This window comes from Phragmites australis, chromosome 5 (genome assembly GCF_958298935.1).
Source record: "Phragmites australis chromosome 5, lpPhrAust1.1, whole genome shotgun sequence".
Classification (NCBI taxonomy): Eukaryota; Viridiplantae; Streptophyta; class Magnoliopsida; order Poales; family Poaceae; genus Phragmites; species Phragmites australis.
In genome coordinates, this window is record NC_084925.1 from 1,017,105 (window position 1) to 1,037,351 (window position 20,247).

The following is a 20,247-nucleotide window of genomic DNA, read 5'->3' on the forward strand; positions in this document are numbered from 1 at the left end:
ACTCTAGGGATCGGACGACTACCGGCATAAGGTCCAGGGAAGGTGGTCAACACAAAGACCCTGTTGGGGCTGCTGACCGGCGTCTATGTACCTTGTAGACCTCCCTTCTGCTTCATCTCGAACTCTTCCTCTTCATCGATCTCCTTCTCCAAAAGGTCCCAATCGACCCTCTCCTCATCATCGGAGATATCGATGACCTCGGCCGAGGGATCCACCCGGGCGGGAGATCGAGACGGACCGACAGGGGCGGCCTTCTTTGGAAGGGTGTGAGCTCGATGGTCGTTGGCTTCAACCTCGCAAGCATACCCGTGACAACCGCTGCCTCCGGAAGCACCATGGTGAGCGAATTCGAAGCTGGAGGCGACTCTGCCCTTGCCGAGCCATCTGACATCGACCTCTGTAGCAATGAAGGAGGGCAGTACGCCATGGCCTCAGGGCCTGCAGACACTACGGAGCAGAATTCGGGACAGGATGGAGGTGAATTGACTCTAGGCACTAAAGGCTTGAGGGTGAGAAGGAAGGTGAGGGGTGGATCGAAATGCCATTAAGCACTCCTCTTTTAAACCACAACGACACCCCAACCAGCACGGCCTTCAAACCGCTCGAAACTCGAGGGGGCGCACAGAAGAAACCAAGAGTCCTTCAGGTCCAGCGGCAATCAATATCTCTCTCTCTCTCTTGTACCCTCTTTTTTCCCTCTCGGGACATTTAAACCTCCCCACGTGACGCGAAGTTCAGAGTTTCACTCTAAGGACTGACGACATCAATGACCACTCCCTAGGAAGACTACGTCTGCCCGGGGCCCAAGTGGTGTGACCAGGCCGGGCCACGATCATGAGGAAGCTCGGGGGCTACTGTCGGTGTATTGAGTAAAGGGGTACCCTGGCAAATGGGCCCTACGAGGGATATAAAGGCCAGAGGCGTATATTTTCTAAAACTGGTTGGTCGTGCGACTAGGGTATGGCTCCTGTGATCGGTACAAGACATACGCGACCAGTCTCCATGCACCATCGCATAAACCTGCGACTAGCCTCACTGGTCGCATGTCCAGATCTGACACAACCTGTCCAATCACATTTATTGATATCCCCTCAAGTGTTTTCCTTCCCCAGACGCCAACTCTAGTGGACGAAATCATGGACGACGCAGAAGGGCATTGCCATGTCTCTTAGCATTAAATGCTATGAAGTGGGACTTTTGTAGGTCGACGTGGCGCCACACGACGGATGAGACATTGCTAGTAGACCAATTAAGCAAGTGGTCGGGGACAGCACAAAGGGGTATTACCCCCATCTCATAGCATTAAATGCTGCGGAGTGGGATTTTACAGATCAGCACAGCAACGCATGGTGATGAGATATACTAAGCCCTCTGAGCAAGTAGAGACGTATGATCCTCCGTAATGATAGCTTGGGTTAGATATTAGGATAAGCATGGTCTTCTGTTTGGACCAACATGTAAGTGATCCTCCTCCACTATATAAAGGGATGAAGACCCCGTTTGTAGAGAAGGGCAGATCAAGTCTGGTTGCCAACTAGAACTACCTCTGTAACAAATTAAGATCCTCCATAACACAACACACAGGATGTAGGGCTATTATCCTCTAGGAGTCCTGAATCTGTATAACTTCCTATGTCCATGAGTCTATCATACGTGCACACATCAATTCTTGAAATGTTGTTCATGCACCCGCTGTCCAGCATACCCCGAAATTATTGTCAGGGACTAACCCTCGACAATGAGTTTTAGCATCATAGCACAAACATGATGGTATAGCTTATTTGGTAGAGCTCCAGCTCCAAAAATTCTTACAGCATGTTATCAGAGCTCTAGAAATTTTTGAAGTTTGAGCTGTAGGCAGATTGAGAGTCTTTTTGTTTAGGCATCTTTTCTTATTTTGGACTGAAAATAAATATTTAAATCACTTTATTTTATTCTAGAAACTCTAAATCCTGCATATATCTCAGAGTTGGAGCTCTACCAAACAGAGTCTAAATAAATCAAAAGGATATCATAAACAATTTGAGCAGCAATATTTTAAACTATGATAGCTGTTTTTAGAACTTGAGCAACTGCATGAGTTGTAACCAATGAACCAAACTCACTCTCCAACTGAATAAGTTTATGGAACTTCAATAAATGATCAATAAGTTAACATCCTATTTTCAATGAGCTGTTTTAGGTGTGAAAATTATAAAATGACCAGGGTATTCAACTTACGACAAGATATCTTATTTTCAAGGCTTTCAACCCTCGTCTTTCCTTGATTTCTTTTCTATAGACAACAATCAAATAATTCTTTCCATACAATAATTGAAACTTTTGGTTTGAAACTCAAACTTTTCGATTCACAGTTACATCAAATGTTTGTTTTTTATTTTAAAAACCTGGATTTCAACTAAAAAATTGCCTCTTTGGTTGTTTTCTAACTTTCAATTCAAGGATTTTGTCACATGCCAATGCTCTTCACTCCGGTTGAGGTGAGAAGAACATGAACCAATTCGTTGCCCATAAACATTTATCCATTATTGGTATTATTACAGTTTGATCCATGACATCAAGTGTATTTTGTAGCTATCCACAATTACAAAAGAGATGGAGGGAGGAATTGATCCATGACATCAAGTGTATTTTGTAGCTATCCACAATTACAAAAGAGATGAAGGGAGGAATGTGGGGTATAGTCATCTGACCCTTGGCGTCAATAGAACCAACGGAGCTTGTGGATGCTAATGCATTGGTTAGCGAAGACACTTAGGTTCATATCAGATTAGGTTCACCCCTCATAGACACTCAACACACCAACTTGGAGTAGTATGAATTTTAGCATCATAGCACAAACGTGCTGGTATAAATAAATTAAAAGGATATTGTAAACAATTTGGGTAGTAGTTTTTTAAACTATGATAGATGTTTTTAGAACTTGAGCAACTGCATGAGTTGTAACCAATAAACCAAACTCCTCTCCAACTGAATAAGTTTATGGAACTTTGATAAACAATCAACAAGTTAAAATCCTATTTTTGATGAGCTATTTTAGGTGTGAAATTATAATAAAACTAGGTTATTCAACTTAAAACAAGATATCTTGTTTTCAAGGCTTTCAACCCTTGCCCTTTCTTGATTCTTTTTTTTAAGACAAAAATGAAATCATTCTTTCCATGCAAGAATTGAAACTTTTGGTTTGAAATTCAAACTTTTTGATTCACTCACATCAAACTTTTGTTGATTATTTTAAAAACTTGGTTTTCAACTCAAAATTTTCCTCTTCAGTTGAATTTTCTAACTCTCAATTCAAGGATCTTGTCGCATGCCAATGCTCTTTCATGCCGGTTGAAGTGATAGGTGACGTCTTAAGAGGGGAGGAGTGAATTATGACACTTAGAACTATTTCAGCTCAAAAACAACACAAGATAAAACTATATCAATTTCTATTTAAATGTGCTCTATGTTTATATAGCATGTCTACTCTACCCATCAAAGTGCTTACAACCTATCTAAGAAGGTAAATTGCAAGAATATAAATACGAAAATGTAAATAAAGTAGAGAGAGCAAACTCAGTACAAGGATTTTTTTTTTCGTGGTATCGATAACATGAATGCCACCCCTAGTCCACATTGGAGCTCCACAAAGGATATGCTCTCGGTCAGCACACGTTCACAACTCTTGAGCCACCAAGTCACAAAGACAAGACCTCCACCCGGATGAGCCACCAAGCCACCAAGGCAAGGTCTCACTACTAGCCTCTCTTCTAGTTCCTTGTCGTTATAATCACTTCGGAGCTTGAGCCACCAAGGTAAGGGTCTTTATGTCCCCGCACAATCGTCTTGCTACTACTCCACATCAAGTCAGAGGGTCAACAAGCTTGCCGGCGAGTCACCAAGACTCCAAGGTGCCGACGTACCACTTGGTACAAGGTTGGATCACTCTTTGATCTACTCTCTAGACAGCAATCACCTAGCAACACTGTCTCTAGGCCTATAAGTACTAATCACTCACTAATATTGTGCTTAATTATCTTGTATAATCACTCTAAGTACTTTGGTGGCTTGAATGTCTTGTCAGGTGTACATGAACTTCTTTGGACTCCAGTACCTTCAGAAAAGTTGTCAACACCGGATGATCCAGTGAGAAAAAAATACTAACACCAGATCATCCGATGAGTACACTCTCACAAACTAGCCGTTGGAACCCCACTCAAGCCTTCGTGAACACCGGACACTCCGGTGTATATTTCATCTCTATCACTAAACTATCCGGTGAATTATTCTAAGTCATCCGAGCATTTTCTTCTTCCAATTCAATCCAACTTTTTCCCGGTTGCGATGGCTTCTTCATATATTTTATTCATGAGACTTATTAACATATATTCTTGACAAACATGTTAGTTTCATTGACTATTTTGTTATTAATTACTAAAATCATAATTATGGTCTAATGTGGTCATTTTCGCTATACCGATTGAGGTGAAAAGAACTTCAACCAATTCATTGCCCATAAACATCTATCCATTATTGGTATTATTACATTTTGATCCATGCCATCAAGTATAATTTGTAGCTATCTACAATTACGAAAGAGATGAAGGGAGACGTGTGGGATAGAGTCATCCGGCCCTTGGCACCAATAGCACCAGCGGAGCTTGCAGATGCTAATACATTGGTTAGAGAAGACAATTAGGTTCATATCAGGTTAACTCTAGGTTCATCCCTCCTAGACACTCGACGCGCCAACTTGGAGTAGAAAGAATTTTAGCATCATAGCACAAACATGATGGTATAAATAAATCAAAAGGATACTGTAAACAATTTGGGCAGCAGTTTTTTAAACTATGATAGCTGTTTTTAGAACTTGAGCAACTGCCTGAGTTGTAACCAATAAACCAAACTCCTCTCCAACAGAATAAGTTTATGAAACTTCGATAAACAGTCAACAAGTTAAAATCCCATTTTGAACTAGCTGCTTTAGGTGTGAAAATTATAATAAGACTAGGGTATTCAACTTACACCAAGATATCTTGTTTTCAAGGCTTTCAACCCTTGTCTTTCCTTGATTTCTTTTTTATAGACAACAATCAAATCATTCTTTCCATATAAGAATTGAAACTTTCGGTTTGAGATTCAAAATTTTCGATTCAGTTACATCAAACTTTTGTTGTTTATTTTTAAAACCTGGTTTTCAACTTGAAATTTGCCTCTTGGGTTGGATTTTCTAAGTTTCAATTCAAGGGTTTGTCACATGCCAATGCTCTTCGCGTCGGTTGAGGTGTAAAGAATGTGAATCAATTCATGCCCACAAACATTTGTCCATTATTGATATTATTACAGTTTGATCCATGACATCGATTATAATTTGTAGCTATCTACAATTACAAAATATACAAAGGAATGCATGTGAGGTAGACGTTATCTAGCCATTGGCGTCAATAGAACCAGTGGAGCAAATTTTCAAGTGTGGTAAGACCACGAGAGGTGGAAAACCACAATCAACATCGCGAAGACGACAAGAGAAAAACACTATACATAGCCAATTCCGCGAAGAAGACGAAGATGTGTGTCACTAAAGAAATGTAATCGTCCATTGTGTACCTAGCTATTCAGGCGCTAGCTAATTGGGGAAGGGATACACATGGTCATTATATTGCCGTAAAATCGTGTACGCCACTATTTGTTTGTTCTAATCAAATGGAGTCAAATATAATTAAACGAGAGTTGCCGATGCTCGTGCTTTCAAACCGATCATGGTTAAAATAATCATGATTAGTGGAGGGATGAGGTGTTGGACGAGGGCTCCAGCTAGGCCAGCACTGATCCATTGACTAGTTGTTTATCGTTGACTTTTTTAGAACCGGTTCTATGCCGGAACTTTCACGGAGGTTTTTTGACAGGTGCAACACCTAGTGTTCGAGCTCCCATCGGCTCAGCTCCACTGAGCGTTATTGTCACTGTGCATCATGCCTGTTCGCCGTTTAGCGTTGACTTGGAGTCCCGATTTGAAAATGGAAACTAATTTAACCGGACACTGGCCCAGTCGTCTAATTACTGTATGTATTGATCGAATTAATTACTGTATGCGTTGATCGAATTAATTAGTGTATGGATTGACCGAATTAGTTCGACCCCAGGTTAAAAACTTAGGATTAGTTTGGAACGCAGAGATTTTGCAAAGAGCGCACCGTACCCTTAAATCGCTAGAGAAATCCATTTCGATCAAATTATGCTATATCTGTGCAATAACGCGAATGATCGATCTAGCTAGCACGCACCCAGAAAATAATAATCCACCCGAAAAGATGAAGGAAAATAAAATAATAATGCACCCGCAAAAGAAGAAGAATTAAAGGTGCATGCATGAGGGTGGCGTTGACCTAAAGGTAATTATGTAGCATCTAGCGATAACAAAATATGTTTCGTTGGGAATTGTAGAGTGGTGATTAGCTACCTAGGATATCATAAAAAAATTGATGGATTTTCGGAAAAGAGCATGCTATAGCATGATTTGTTGATTTTTTTAATCGTTTTTTGGGAACAAAATCACGAGACAGGCCTGATATACATGGATCGAGTTGGGAGTACGTATTTTTAGAGTATAGACTAGTTTTGTTGCTATATATATATATATATAATAAAAACTCTATTGTATGTAAAATAAATATAATAAATTTATATTATATAATTAAGATATGTCCTATAGAAACAAAAGAAGTTAGGGACAATGAGAATAAGTAGAAATCTATATAGATTAGCAACATGTTTAGTAAGAAATTATTTTGAAATAGTAAGAGGTAAATTATAAAATACTAAATGATAATAATATAGATGATACATATAATATTCTAAATAAACAAGAATGTGTGCGTGTATATAAATTATGCACGGCATGGTGATAGGTATAGCGGGCCAAATGGGCAGTATAGTCCGGCCTAGGTCTTTTAGGCACGGTCCGCTCCAACCTGTTAGCCAAGTGGGTTGTGCCGTGACGGTCTATGTGCTGAATTATCGGTCTAAGTCACCGTTCACTTAAGATTGGGCGTATTAGGCTGGCTCGTGGCACGATAGACACGATGGATCTGTTTTGGCCTAGGACATGAAAAATCAAGAAAAATAGAGTACAATACTAGTAATAAATAAATAAATAGAGTGTTTTTGTGCTGCATGCCCCACCGATCTTCAAATAAATAAATAGAGTACAATACTAATAATAAACAAACACACCACTCGCAAGCTCTCTTGAGTGCTGCATGCCTGCGCGGGTGAAAAGGATAGAATACGAATTGAATAAATTATTGTTCACATTGTAATTTATATTTTAATACAAATACAAATTCGAATATCCTTGAATGTGAATACGAATTGCATGTTTGAATATGAATCCATATCCAAATATGTACTAAATTCAGATGTATGTGAATATTCTACAGCTTTAACAATAAATTGTGAAATAGTAGATTTATTTAACATAAGTATGATGACAATGTAATATAAGGAACTTCATTTTTATTGGATTGATCATCTACTTAAGGCAAAGGGCCATATTTAATATAACATCATGACTTTAGATAATTTTAGACCGTTAGATGAGAGATGAAAGATCCATATTTATTGCTATAGTATACATGGTACAATACCAAATAATAAAATACTCCATCCGTTTAAAAATAGTAGGCATATTTTTTTTGAAAAAGTTAAACTTTTTATATTTTGACTAACATTTAATCAAATTATAAGAGTGTATAGTATATAAAAATTATACAACTATATTCACAATTCAAAATGATTTCGCACTATATAGGTTTTGTAGCTATAAATGATATATTTTATTAAAAAAATTAGTTAAAATTCAACTTTAAAGACCGAGCTCAAAAGAAATATGCATACTATTTATGAACGAATGATAGATAGGATCGAAAGAATTTAGTAAAAGAACAAGATAAAAGAATAGAATTTTATATTCCATAAAAGTATTTCTACATATTTAGATACGGATATTATTCATATCCATATCTATTTATGAGAAAACGGATTCAGATATATTCATATTCATATTTGATAAACAAATTCAGATATATCTATATTCGTATTTATCTGTCAATCGAATACAAATTTTTCTTACAATATTTACGTTTAGCCGAATACAAATATCGGATAATATGGATATCTGCTATACAATTTCCACCATACTGTGCTGGTTGCTGCGGTGACACCATGCCATATCGTGTCGGCCCGACCCAACGTGCCACGGTTTAAGCCCAGCCCCGGCCCGGCACGATAATAAACGGGCTATGCTGTTTTTGGGTGGTGCCTAGTACCGGGCCACATGTCAGCCCATAGACTTGGCCCATTTGGCTAGGTCTGGTGATAGGGTAGCGACTGATGTTAGTTGCTCTGTTTTACCCATTATGATCATTCCTGATTGTCTTACTCTGCACTGCTAATGTTCTAGCTAAAATTCAGCTGCCAATCAATTTATTAATGTTGTGATGTGTCGTTGTGGGTTTGTTCTGCATAGCTGTATGCGTGATTGTTCTGAATATCAACATGATGTCATTTCATATGCAATCGCGAGCATGAGAAAATACTTGACTTCCACCTCTATATTAGATATATAGCATCCAAAGTGACAAATTGCAGTTACGGAAATTTATATGTTATTTAACTCACTCCCTGTCTTTCCATTTTCCAAATTAACAGTTGTTCATGCTTTTACTAATAAATGTTCAAACAACAGTTTTCAATCATTTTTATGTGGTTCATAGGTACGATTTTCAAGATTATAAGATTGTTCCTCCATAATTCATTTCTTATTCAAAGTTAATAGTAAAATCCATGTAAGTAGTGAATGAACTTCATGTCAACTTTCAGCATGCACCATTTGTGGAAGCATTGTTGATTCCCCACTAGGCATTTTTACCTATTCTGAATACTCAGTGGTACTCTACAGTTTTCGTCTTATAACATAGTAACTGCTTCTAGAAAGTTTGCTAATCCAGACTGTCTTCTTTTTTTCTCCCGTGTGAGTCCTACCATAATCATGTTCATTTGTTGCCATAAGAAGTGATTTGCATATACACATATAAGCTTCTGTCTAGCTGAATCAATTTAAAACAAACAAAGATAGGAGTCAATGTCCTGTACAGTGATTTTGCATATAGCATACAAAACAAAGACATCTTAATTCCGGTTTGTCATCTTATTTTCTTAAAGTTGTGTTGTCCTATACAAATTTGTACTTCTTTTGAAGTAGGTTATATAGCTAAGCAAGCAAAAGTAAAGTGACAATGTAGGTATTTCCTCAGCAACACCATCAGTTTGATCTTTCTGTTTAATTTCATATTCGTCTACATATAATTAGAAAGATTATTCTCTGGCTTTGGGTGCTAATATTCTATTTCTTAAGACAAAGGTCTGAATTTCCATTCATATTTCCAGTTAGAGAAATTTGCATCCGTAAAAAAAATGGAGCACATTGTGCTTTTTGTTGCAACCTGACCTATTTTTGCAGGCACATAATATCTGGGAAATGTCTGATAGTACACAGACAAACTTTGTTTTTGGAGTTGCATGCCGTAGAATATTTATAGGAGTTCACTGTTACAATTAGCTGTGTTTTACTGGCACAAATCGATTATGCATCCTATTCCCTATCACTATCTCTAGTTTAACTGACACGTTTAATAAGGAAGGGAAACTACTGTTATAATTAGCAAATAATGTGCGCATAGGTGCTGCAAGGTGGCAAACAAGAAATAAAACCTAGAATCTGTGACATGAATGTTTAAGAACACGGTTTGTACAATTCCATTTTGCATTTTGCTGCAATGTGGAAGAAGCATATTTTCCTGCTTCCTGTGTTAATTCTTTGAGGCAGGCGTCCTGATGTTGTACACTCAGCTAAATATTGTCAGTTTGGCGTGTATGATCAAATAATTTTGCACCCTGTTAATAGGCATTGATCTAGAACCCAAGATAGCTGGGATCTAGATTTTGTAGCTGTAACACCGTGAATAATTATAGGAAACTCAATGCGAATATTACGGAAATAGTTTATTGACTAGACAAAGCGGAGAGTAGGCAAATTTTGAATCATAGCTCGGATGGAGTAGGGAAAAAAATTGACTTTTTTTTAATCATAGCTCAGATGGACCACCCAAGACCGTATATGCGTAGAGCTCATCGAACGAATCCGTTTGCTATTCAAACTCTTTCTTTAGACACCGAGTGAATCCGCAGCGAGTCAAGAAATTTAGACCGTTGGATCAGAAAGAAAAAAAAAACAGGATCTATCTCATGAGCAATCAGGTCTACCCTGTATATGGGAGATGCTAGCTCCCGAACGTCTGATGGATCGGATGCTCTAACAGTTTGTTGTAACATAAAAAATAATGTCTGTAATATTGAAATGACTGTTTGCAATATCAAAGATATGCATCAAAATAGCACACATATCCGAACTTGAAAAAATTATCTATTTAAGTTAATTCATATATTTTTGCATCTCAAATATTTCAGATGCCCAAATTTAATATTTAAGATGTTATGAAAAATTATTACTATAGTTATTTTCGTATATTGCACCCGATGTTAGTCGGTCAATCCGGCGTCCGATTGATCCGGATAAAAACATTATCCATTTGAATTAATTTCTATATTTTCTCATCTTTAATATTTCAAATGTTCAAATTTAATATTTCGGACGTTATGAAAATTTGTTATTGTAGTTATTTTCGTATGTTGCACCCGGCGTCAGTCAGTCTGGCATCCGATTGATCTGGATAAAAAAATTATCCATTTAAGTTAATTTTTATATTTTTGCATCTCTAATATTTTGAATATTCAAAATTAATATTTCAGACGTTAAAAAAAAATATTTTTATAGTTATTTTCATATATTACCCCTGTGTCACTATGTCAGTCCATTGTCCGATTTTTTGTTTGGGCTCCGGACATTTAGAGCAGAGCATTATCGAATAAAATAGAGTCGGTCCCTGGCGTGTTGAGGCGGCTGCCAACTTTTCCCCAAAGCCGTAGTCGTTTTTGCTCCTGCTGCGTGCCGCTGTTGCCTCCTTCTCCCGCTGCCACGCCGGCTGCTGCACTGTCGCCCCTCCGGCTGTGCTGCGTGTGGCTGCTCCTGCTGCGTTTTGCAAGTGTGGCTGCTGCAGGAAGCCCAGCTGCGGGTGGCTGTTCCTGCGCAGTTCGGCGCAGGGGCTGCTGCTGTTTGGTGCAGTGGCTGCTGCTGGGGAACCGAACAAGATCAGGAAGAAAGGAGATGAGAAGGCTGCTGTTCTGTTGTGCTGTGCAACCATACAGTAGCTGATCGCTACAGTGTCGGTCCAAGGAACAAGAAGAACAGATAATAAAGAAAAGCGAGAAGAAGAAAGAACGACGAAAGAGGAAAAGAAAGGGGGAAAAAAAGGAAAAGGGGGACTTTTTGTGGACTCGTCGAAAATTCATTGGTGATTCTTTTTCCTCGCTGTGAAATTAATCCTAGATGATGGTAGATCAACTTAGATGGAAGATCTAGTGTCGAAGTACGGGATTTGTTAATCTGATTTATGTGCAGTGCTTTTATTTGAAGACTGAGATTAATTTGTGCCAATTTCGATCACAAGATTAAAATAAAAGTTATAGGTCTCGTCGACATCTTTCTAATGATGCTGATCTGGTTCAATTTGAATAAACGGTTTAGGAGAAAAGGTCAAAACAGTGCTGTTGTCAAATTAAGTTTAATCTACACAGTACTTTATTTATCTGTTTTTATATAATTGGAGAAGGATTTCGCCAAAAACCATAATAACAAATTCTAGAAAATTTCCTGTAGATTCCCTAGATGCATTTGTTTGCAGTAATCAGTTAAGCGAATTAAAAGATATGGACAAAACAACAAGCAACACATAAAGTTAGATGCTATGTAGCACCGATACGGATACAGGTATCAGTATCAGCTTAACTCGGATACAGGGATACACTATTTTTTCAGAAAACCCGATACGCAAAATACGTTTACATTTTTTAAAAAACACAAATAAATTGCTCACATATTCTACTTAAATTATATTACATAACATACTTAAAAGTCTTAATTAATCAGACAAGCTATCGATGATGGATGTAGCTGACAGAAGTACAGAACTATCCTGCTAGGATGCAAGTTGGCACTGACATCGCACATCACAATTCACAAACTTAATCTGACGGAAACAAGAAAACCACATCTGAGTAGCCAATAAATTGGGTGGAAATGGTAGCAAAATGCATGAAACAAGTTCAGAATTCTACTGAGCTTGTTATTGCGAAGTTTGCTCATTCAACAGAGTGCTATACCGATAAATGAGAAATTCCTTAAGGAAACATGGCATGACAGTTCTTCGATTCTAATAGACTACAACAACGAAAAGATGATGAAGCCAGATTGTTTTTCTTTAGCTGAACCCAATTTCAGCTGAGAAGTATATGCTGGGAGCTTAGAAAAAGACATGGTAATCAATCAAGGCTTGAGGACCTTATCATTTGCATCTAGAAAGCGCTAGTAAATACTTGTCATTTGTAGCTGCATGCCGGGCTGGAGGGTTGCTCTACAAGAACTCTACAATAACTACAAGAACAGACCATGCTTTGCTAGGCTACCGGCTAGAGGGCAGAGAAGGAGCGGAGAGTGGCTACTCATCAGATCAGTGGAGACGTTGCCACTGGAGGGAGTGGAGGCGTAGGCAGGCGAGGGTCTACCGGCTAGAGGCAGGTGGGGGTCTGCCGGCTGGAGGCGGCGAGGCGTGGCCGAGCGAGCGGGCGGAGTGGCTTCCGTATGGAGCTACATGATGGTGGGGCGGCTGCCGGCTAGAGGGCAGGGTGGCTGCTGGCTGAAAGGAAGAGGCAGGCGAGGAGCTGCCTATGGAGAGGAAGAAACGGGGACTCGAGGAGGAAAGGAGCTCACCTCACTGCTGTCGACTCGCCGCTAGTCATCGCTACGGCCTGTTGGCATGAAGGCGGTGGTGCTGCTGCTGCTTTGCGCCTGTGCGTGCGAGCGGCTAGGTCATGGAGTGACCGACTGGAACACCTATGATTTGATGTATCAGCTTGGGCTAGGCCATATCGACTTCGTGGATCAATACGTACCGGCCCAAGTATCCGATTTTTATGTATTTATTTTTAGGCAGATACTGCTTGGATACGTATCGGCCATGTATCGATGACGTATCCGTATTGGATACGGTGTCTGATGCGGATACGCGACCAAAGTGACATATTAGTGTTTTAGAGGTTAGACGAATTTTCAAATAAAACGAGATTTGGGGGTTTTAAGGTTTTCTTGAGAAACTAGTTCTGGTATTCACTACTTAGACTTGAGGTTATCTTGGGAGAGTTTGTAATGTAGTTTTGCTTCTTAGATTTTGAGAGTTTCGGTGCCAATGGCGTGATGTCGGGTTTCGCTAAGGTTAAGACAAGTGCACGATGAACTTGTGTGCGATGCTATGGTTTACTTGTTGGTTGTTTTCTTGACTTGTTTGATTATATTGTTTCAATTTTTTCATATCTTCATGTGTTGATTTGATTCAAGTTTCATGATAATGTTCCTTTCAAAGCTGAATCGAGATTCAAGTTTTTCCTATCATATGATTCATGTTCCGGAGGTTTTTCTAAAAACACTAGATGTGCAGTTTGGTTCTTATATTCATATTCCTGTGAGTAAGTGCTAGCACCATTTGCTCGGTTTTACCGGTAAATGTTAAGGATGGATTCAAGTGTTGTTCGTTTTAGATGAAAACTACTATTTCTTCGACGTTTTCAAAAAACAAGAAATACAAGAGTGAGTAAAAACATTCAGTAAATACAATATAGAACTGGAAGAACAAAATGGCGAATCAAGATCCAATAGAAAAGCATAATCGAATGATTGTTTCTTGTCTTTTGAAAATATCAAGTTGTAGTAGTTTCTGTTACCATGGACCGACTCTATTTTATACAGGGGTAGACCTAATTGCTTATGAGATGGACTCTGTTTTTTTTTTCTTCCTGATACAACAGTATAAATTTCTTGACTCGCTGCATATTCATGCAGTGTCCAAAGGAGGAGTTTGACTAGTCAAACCGATTTGTTTCGACGAGCTCTACGCATCCGAGGTCTCGGATCGTGCATCCGAGCTATGATTAAAAAAAAGTCAATTTTTTTCCCTACTCTCAGCTTTATCTGGTCAACGAACTATTTTCATAATATCCACATTGAGTTTCCTATAATTATTCGGGGTATTACAGTAGCTCCTTCTCTCAGTATTAGGTTGCTAATGCTCACATGATTAAATTGAACATAACAAGTTTGCATATGTGCACTCGTCCTGAGGGTAGATTGGTGGAGGTGTGACTCTCTTTCCTTCTGCCTGAGAAGTTATATTGCCCACTGCATTCAATCTTTCCATTGTTTTACTTAACCTTCAATAATTATTCTGAATATTCAAGAACAGAAAATAAGTCCATTCCCAGATCCTCTTTAAGTGTCTAAATTGTTGCCTCTACTTACAGTTGAGAAACATTGCTATTTCCATTTGTCTTGAGCAAGCCATTATTGCACTTTAGATTGTTGCCATTACCTTTTACTTTAGGAAATGATGTCGGGGTGTATAGTCCATCAATACATTTCTATATCATTTGTAGCCCCTTTCTATATGTATAGTTTCCTTTTGGTGACTGACACTGAATATATATACACAATTTTTAAGCTTGCCAGACATATCATCAATTCTACTTAGAATGCCAAATGTCCACTTTCTTCCTGTAAACTTATCGTACAAAGAAAATCCAGTGTTGTTGAAGGTAAGGCAGATGCTTTATTTTGATCTTTTGTTGTTTCCTCCTTGCTTATACTCTCCTTCTATGGCTGTCACAGCATTTATCTTTCAGAAAAATTGCATCTTGGCAATTGTGGATCAATACACTATTGCGGTTCTATAAACCCCCCATACCTTAATTTTGGAGCTAAACAAAAAAGGTTCAGATAACAAATGGAATTCGAAGCTTTGTTTCGTTACTTCAATGGCACTCAAAACGACGGATCCAATTTACATTAATAGTATAGCTTTAGTGAAAAGGGGTCTTGCTTGCAACTTCAGCTGCTGCAGAGCTCTCTTATCTTATAAGCTTAAATGAAATATATTTATGTTTTTAACGGTTCGCCGATGATGTCAACTTACCGACAAAGTACTAGTGAGCTCCTTTTGTTGAATGATTCTGATAGTATTCCTTTTAGTTATGAAATCCCTTTTACTCCGGCGTGGTGGCCGCCGGAGTGCAGATGCTCAAGGAGAAGTTGCTCCAAGTATGATCAGAAGGGAGAGCTGCAAACCATGGTTCGCCGCACCACGAGATCCTACGCAGTGTCCAAGAATACACGACAGGACGGTTTTAGGCCCACAGCCATTCACAAATTGTCATGGTGACTGCAGGTTGGTGCAGAGTGCAGACAGACGCGCCCAAACTGCTCACTCGAATATTTCTTGTAAATTGTCTCGAGCTTTCCATCAGGAGCAGCGGTATGCAGGCTAACCAGTGCCCTGGCACATTCCCTGAAATCACCACACAAACATTCCATATAAAATACTAAACCAACAAAGGTTCAGATGAACAAAATTCAGAACATCAGATTCAATGAGACTTAAACACAAGCTGCGGCTCCTCAAAACCAAAAAGTTGGATGAGCTGAATGTAAGCACTCCATCAGCGCCAGCTCTGCGAGGAAGAACACGAACTGAAAAGAAGGTCCAGCACCAAACTATATATTACTTGGCAGATCTGAACTGGAATTCGGATGGAAAACCAGAGCAGGGTTTTTCAGAATTGCAAATAAATCTGTTGGCGCGTGTAGCCAGATATGCTATGAAATAAATCATTGACCTGCAAATTAAACGACAACATCGGATCATCCAATCCAATCAAGAGCCTGGGTTGATATGAGCCTGCTTCTTCTGCTAGCTAATTCCAGTTTAACAAATTCAATAGGTGCCAATTAAATGGTATCCATGAACAGACTTCGACTACGGCCGGATGAGGCGATTTTCTTGGCTTCCTGCGATAGGGGCTGCTTGCCGGCATCGCACTGCAGTCAATCACGAAATCTAACAGTATGAACCATATAATGGGAAATTGGCTTAGGATAAGGGGAGATATTTCTAGTTCCCAAGTTGTAAGTAGTGGCGGCTGCTATCTTTTAGTTTATATAGCTCTATCGTAATGATTTGTATTTTTTTTTTAAACCCTCTATAATTTTAATACATGTTTCTGAGGCTGTTACAAAAGAAAATACAAAGGTAAGGTATTATGAAGACATGTAATTCTTTAAAGGTGGTGGCCATGTAAATCTTTGTTAAGGATGGGTGGTCGGTTAATAATAGGCTATGTATTTAATGCTATGATTTTCCTTTATTTCATTTATATCGAATCAATGATGTAATAATGAATTGGGACTTTATGTATGAAAAGATAAAAAAGACCCGAACCGTTTCCTTTATTAAAAGAAAAGCTAATTCCAGTTCAAGATCGAGCATTGCTTTACGCCTTTACAGGAAAGCGTAATCCATTATGCTATCCTAACTCCCGCCATGGCCAGCTTGCCGGCGGGCCAAGCCAAGAATCGCATTCCCTCCCACCTTTCCTTCTTCCTTCCACACGGCGATCTACAGTTCTACACCTCATCTCTCTACTTGTCCATCTCCGGCTCAGGCTTCCAATGTCTGGCTCTGGCGAGCAGCCACCGCCCGTGCTGCTGCTCCACGGCGACCTGGACCTCACGATCCACGAGGCACGCGACCTCCCCAACATGGACGTCCTCTCCACCCTCCTCCGCTGCCTCTGCCTCCACCTGGGGGTCACTACAAGCCGCCCCCGTTCCAGCCGCTCGGTGTCCGGTGATGATGATGACAGCACTCACCACCGTCACCGTCACAGTCGCCAGCCGCACGGCCACCGCATCCTCCCGACCTCCGACCCCTACGCCACCGTCGTGGTGCCCGGGCCCCCCGACACGACGCTCGCTCGCACGCACGTCGTCCGCAACTCCGAATCGCCGGACTGGTCGGCCCGCGTCCTCCTCCCGCTCGCCCACGCTGCCTCCCACCTCGCCTTCCAGGTCAAGGACGCCGACCCATTCGGCTCCGACCTCATCGGCACCGCCTCCCTCCCCTCCGAAAAAATCCTCGAGGCCGCGGACAAGCCCATCGACTCCGAATGGCTCACGCTCCTCCGCCCCGACGGGCGCGGCCCGCCGAAGCCCAACTCCGCCATCCGCATCTCCGCCACGTTCATCCCGGCGGCCAGGACCGTAGGCTGGCGCTCCGGCGGCGTCCCGGCGTACTTCCCTCCGCGGCGCGGGTGCGAGGTGAAGCTGTACCAGGACGCGCACGTGGCGGCCGGCGAGGTGGAGGGCGTCCCCGGGGTGTTTGAGCCCGGGCGGTGCTGGGAGGACGTGTGCATGGCGGTGCTGGGCGCGCAGCACCTGGTGTACGTGGTGGGGTGGTCGGTGTACACGCAGGTGAGGCTGCTGCGGGAGGCGATGTCTCCGGAGATGGCGAAGAAGGCGGCGGAGGTGAAGGCGCTGAGCGGCGTGGCTGTGGAGGACATGAACCTGGGCGAGCTGCTCAAGTACAAGTCCCAGGAGGGTGTCCGGGTCTGCCTCCTCGTCTGGGACGACAAGACGTCACACGACAACTTCTTCCTCAGGACGGTAATGATCGATACATGAACTTGAAATCTTCCTTCTTTCTCGCACGGGTGGATATGATGCATGGATGCAAACCAAACTGGCCGGATGATGCATTTGCAGAGAGGCGTGATGCAAACTCACGACGAGGACACGAAGAGATTCTTCAAGCACTCGTCGGTGATCTGCGCGCTGTCGCCGCGCTACCCCAGTAGCAAGCTCAGCATAGCCAAGCAGAAGGCAAGCAAGCCATTTCTAATTCGTTCAATTCCTAGCTACAGTAGCTGCAATCGATCGATCGATCGAGATATATATATGCTGAGTGGGACGTCTCCAGCTGCGCCCCTGCAGGTGGTCGGGACGCTGTACACGCACCACCAAAAGTGCCTGCTCGTCGACACGCCGGCGTCCGAAACCACCCGCCGGATCACGGCCTTCCTCGGGGGCCTCGACCTCTGCGCCGGCCGCTACGACACCCCCACGCACAGGCTCTTCCGCGATCTCCACACCGTCTTCCACGGCGACGTCTACAACCCCACGTTCGGTGTACGTAATCCTGTAATCGATGGATCGATCGATCATGCATGCATACATGGTTGATTGTCAGTGTACATGTAAGACGACATGCATACACCAACGGAGGGCAAAAAAATTGCAATCTGTATGTGTGTAGGTGGACGAGAGGGGGCCCCGGCAGCCGTGGCACGACATGCACTGCCGGCTGGACGGGCCGGCGGCGTACGACGTGCTGCGGAACTTCGAGCAGCGGTGGAGGAAGGCGACGAAGCTGCGCGAGGTGTTCGGCAAGGTGTCGCACTGGAAGGACGACGCCTTGCTCAAGCTGGAGCGCATCTCTTGGATCCTCAGCCCCTCCAAGGCAGGCGCAGGCGACCGTGGCCTGCATATGTTGCCGGAGGACGATCCCGAGTGCTGGCACGCTCAGGCAACAACTTCAATTACATCGATCGTATCATCATCAGATCATTTGAGTTGACAGCAGATCGATCATGTTTATTATCGACCAACTGAACTTAACGGATGAAGAATTAAATTGCATTGGCAGGTGTTCCGGTCGGTGGACTCTGGATCGGTGAAGGGATTTCCACGTCCATGGGAGACGCAAGAGATGGTCCGGTCCTTCTCCATCAGCTAGCTCATTCTCAGTTCAGTTGGCATGCATGAGCGATCAAGCTTCCATGAATTAATTGAACCTAGCTAATGGTGATCGATCGATGGGTCGTGCAATACGTATGATGCAGGTGCAGAATCACCTGTTGTGCGACAAGAACCTGGCGGTGGAGCAGAGCATCCACGCAGCGTACATCACCGCCATCCGGTCCGCGGAGCGGTTCATCTACATCGAGAACCAGTACTTCATCGGCTCCTCCTACGCGTGGCCGTCCTACAGGCATCCGGGCGCCGGCAACCTGGTGCCCATGGAGATCGCGCTCAAGGTGGCCAGCAAGATCAAGGCCGGGGAGCCGTTCGCCGCGTACGTCGTCATCCCCATGTGGCCCGAGGGGAACCCGACCTCCGGCCCGGCCCAGGAGATCCTCTTCTGGCAGAGGCAGACGATGGAGATGATGTACAAGGTGATCGCGCGAGAGATGGAGACCCAGGGGCTCAAGGACGCGCACCCGCAGGACTACCTCATCTTCTGCTGCCTCGGCAACCGGGAGGACGACGAGGTGGCCGACGATGACCACTGCGCATGGCCGCCTGATCACCCCGGCAGCACGAGCCCCAAGGCGCTGGCGCGGAGGCACCGGCGGTTCATCATCTACGTGCACTCCAAGGGCATGATCGTCGACGACGAGTACGTCATCGTCGGCTCCGCCAACATCAACCAGCGCTCGCTCGCCGGGTCGCGCGACACCGAGATCGCCGTCGGCGCCTACCAGCCGCACCACACCACCACCCACTCCCGCGGCAAGGTGTACGGGTACAGGATGTCGCTGTGGGAGGAGCACCTGGGCAAGGAGGTCGTCCGGCAGCAGCCGGAGCTGGAGCGGCCGGAGTCGCGGGACTGCGTCAGGCTGGTGAACAAGATCGCGTGGGCAAACTGGATCAGGTACACGGCCAGCGAGGGGCGGCCGGGCGCGCTGAAGGGCCACCTGATCAGGTACCCGGTGCACGTCGGCACCGACGGCAGGGTCGCGGCGTTGCAGGGGCACGAGACGTTCCCGGACGTCGGCGGGAGGGTCCTCGGCTCCACCAACAACCTGCCGGATTACCTGACAATGTAGGTGGCCATGCATGTGCAGACCACAGAGTGTTGACGACACAACATTTTGGCTGCTCCTGTAGCGCAGCACAGATGAACAATGATGTATTTGTTGGACCTGTTGCATCTTGCAACTCATATCAGTCTTCGAATCAGTAGTTAATACATATATTTCTAACTGATTGACTTATATTTACTTGATTATATTACAATATCATAACGGTATCTTTGGATGTTTCTTTCTAGTCCATTATGATTTAATTACAAAGTTTGTCTACTACTCTCAGCTCATGCATGTCCTTAGCGATGGGTTAATTAATTTTTTTCACTCTATCAAAGGTTA

At 42.7% G+C, this 20,247-nt stretch overlaps 1 protein-coding gene across 3 annotated transcripts; it reads left to right on the forward strand.

Moving 5' to 3' along the window:
• Window positions 1-16,613: 16,613 nt before the first annotated feature.
• LOC133918243 (phospholipase D delta-like) lies at window positions 16,614-20,116 on the forward strand. 3 transcript variants are annotated; one of them, XM_062362007.1, is made up of 6 exons: window positions 16,614-17,704; window positions 17,804-17,920; window positions 18,032-18,226; window positions 18,354-18,623; window positions 18,744-18,809; window positions 18,940-20,116. In XM_062362007.1, exons 1-6 carry the CDS (start codon window positions 16,712-16,714, stop codon window positions 19,924-19,926), a joined length of 2,628 nt encoding a protein of 875 aa, XP_062217991.1. In that variant the 5' UTR covers window positions 16,614-16,711; the 3' UTR covers window positions 19,927-20,116. The 3 variants fall into 3 exon arrangements, with proteins under 3 accessions (XP_062217991.1, XP_062217990.1, XP_062217989.1); XM_062362006.1 differs by having other exon boundaries at window positions 18,946-20,116; XM_062362005.1 differs by having other exon boundaries at window positions 17,804-18,226; window positions 18,946-20,116.
• Window positions 20,117-20,247: the final 131 nt, after the last annotated feature.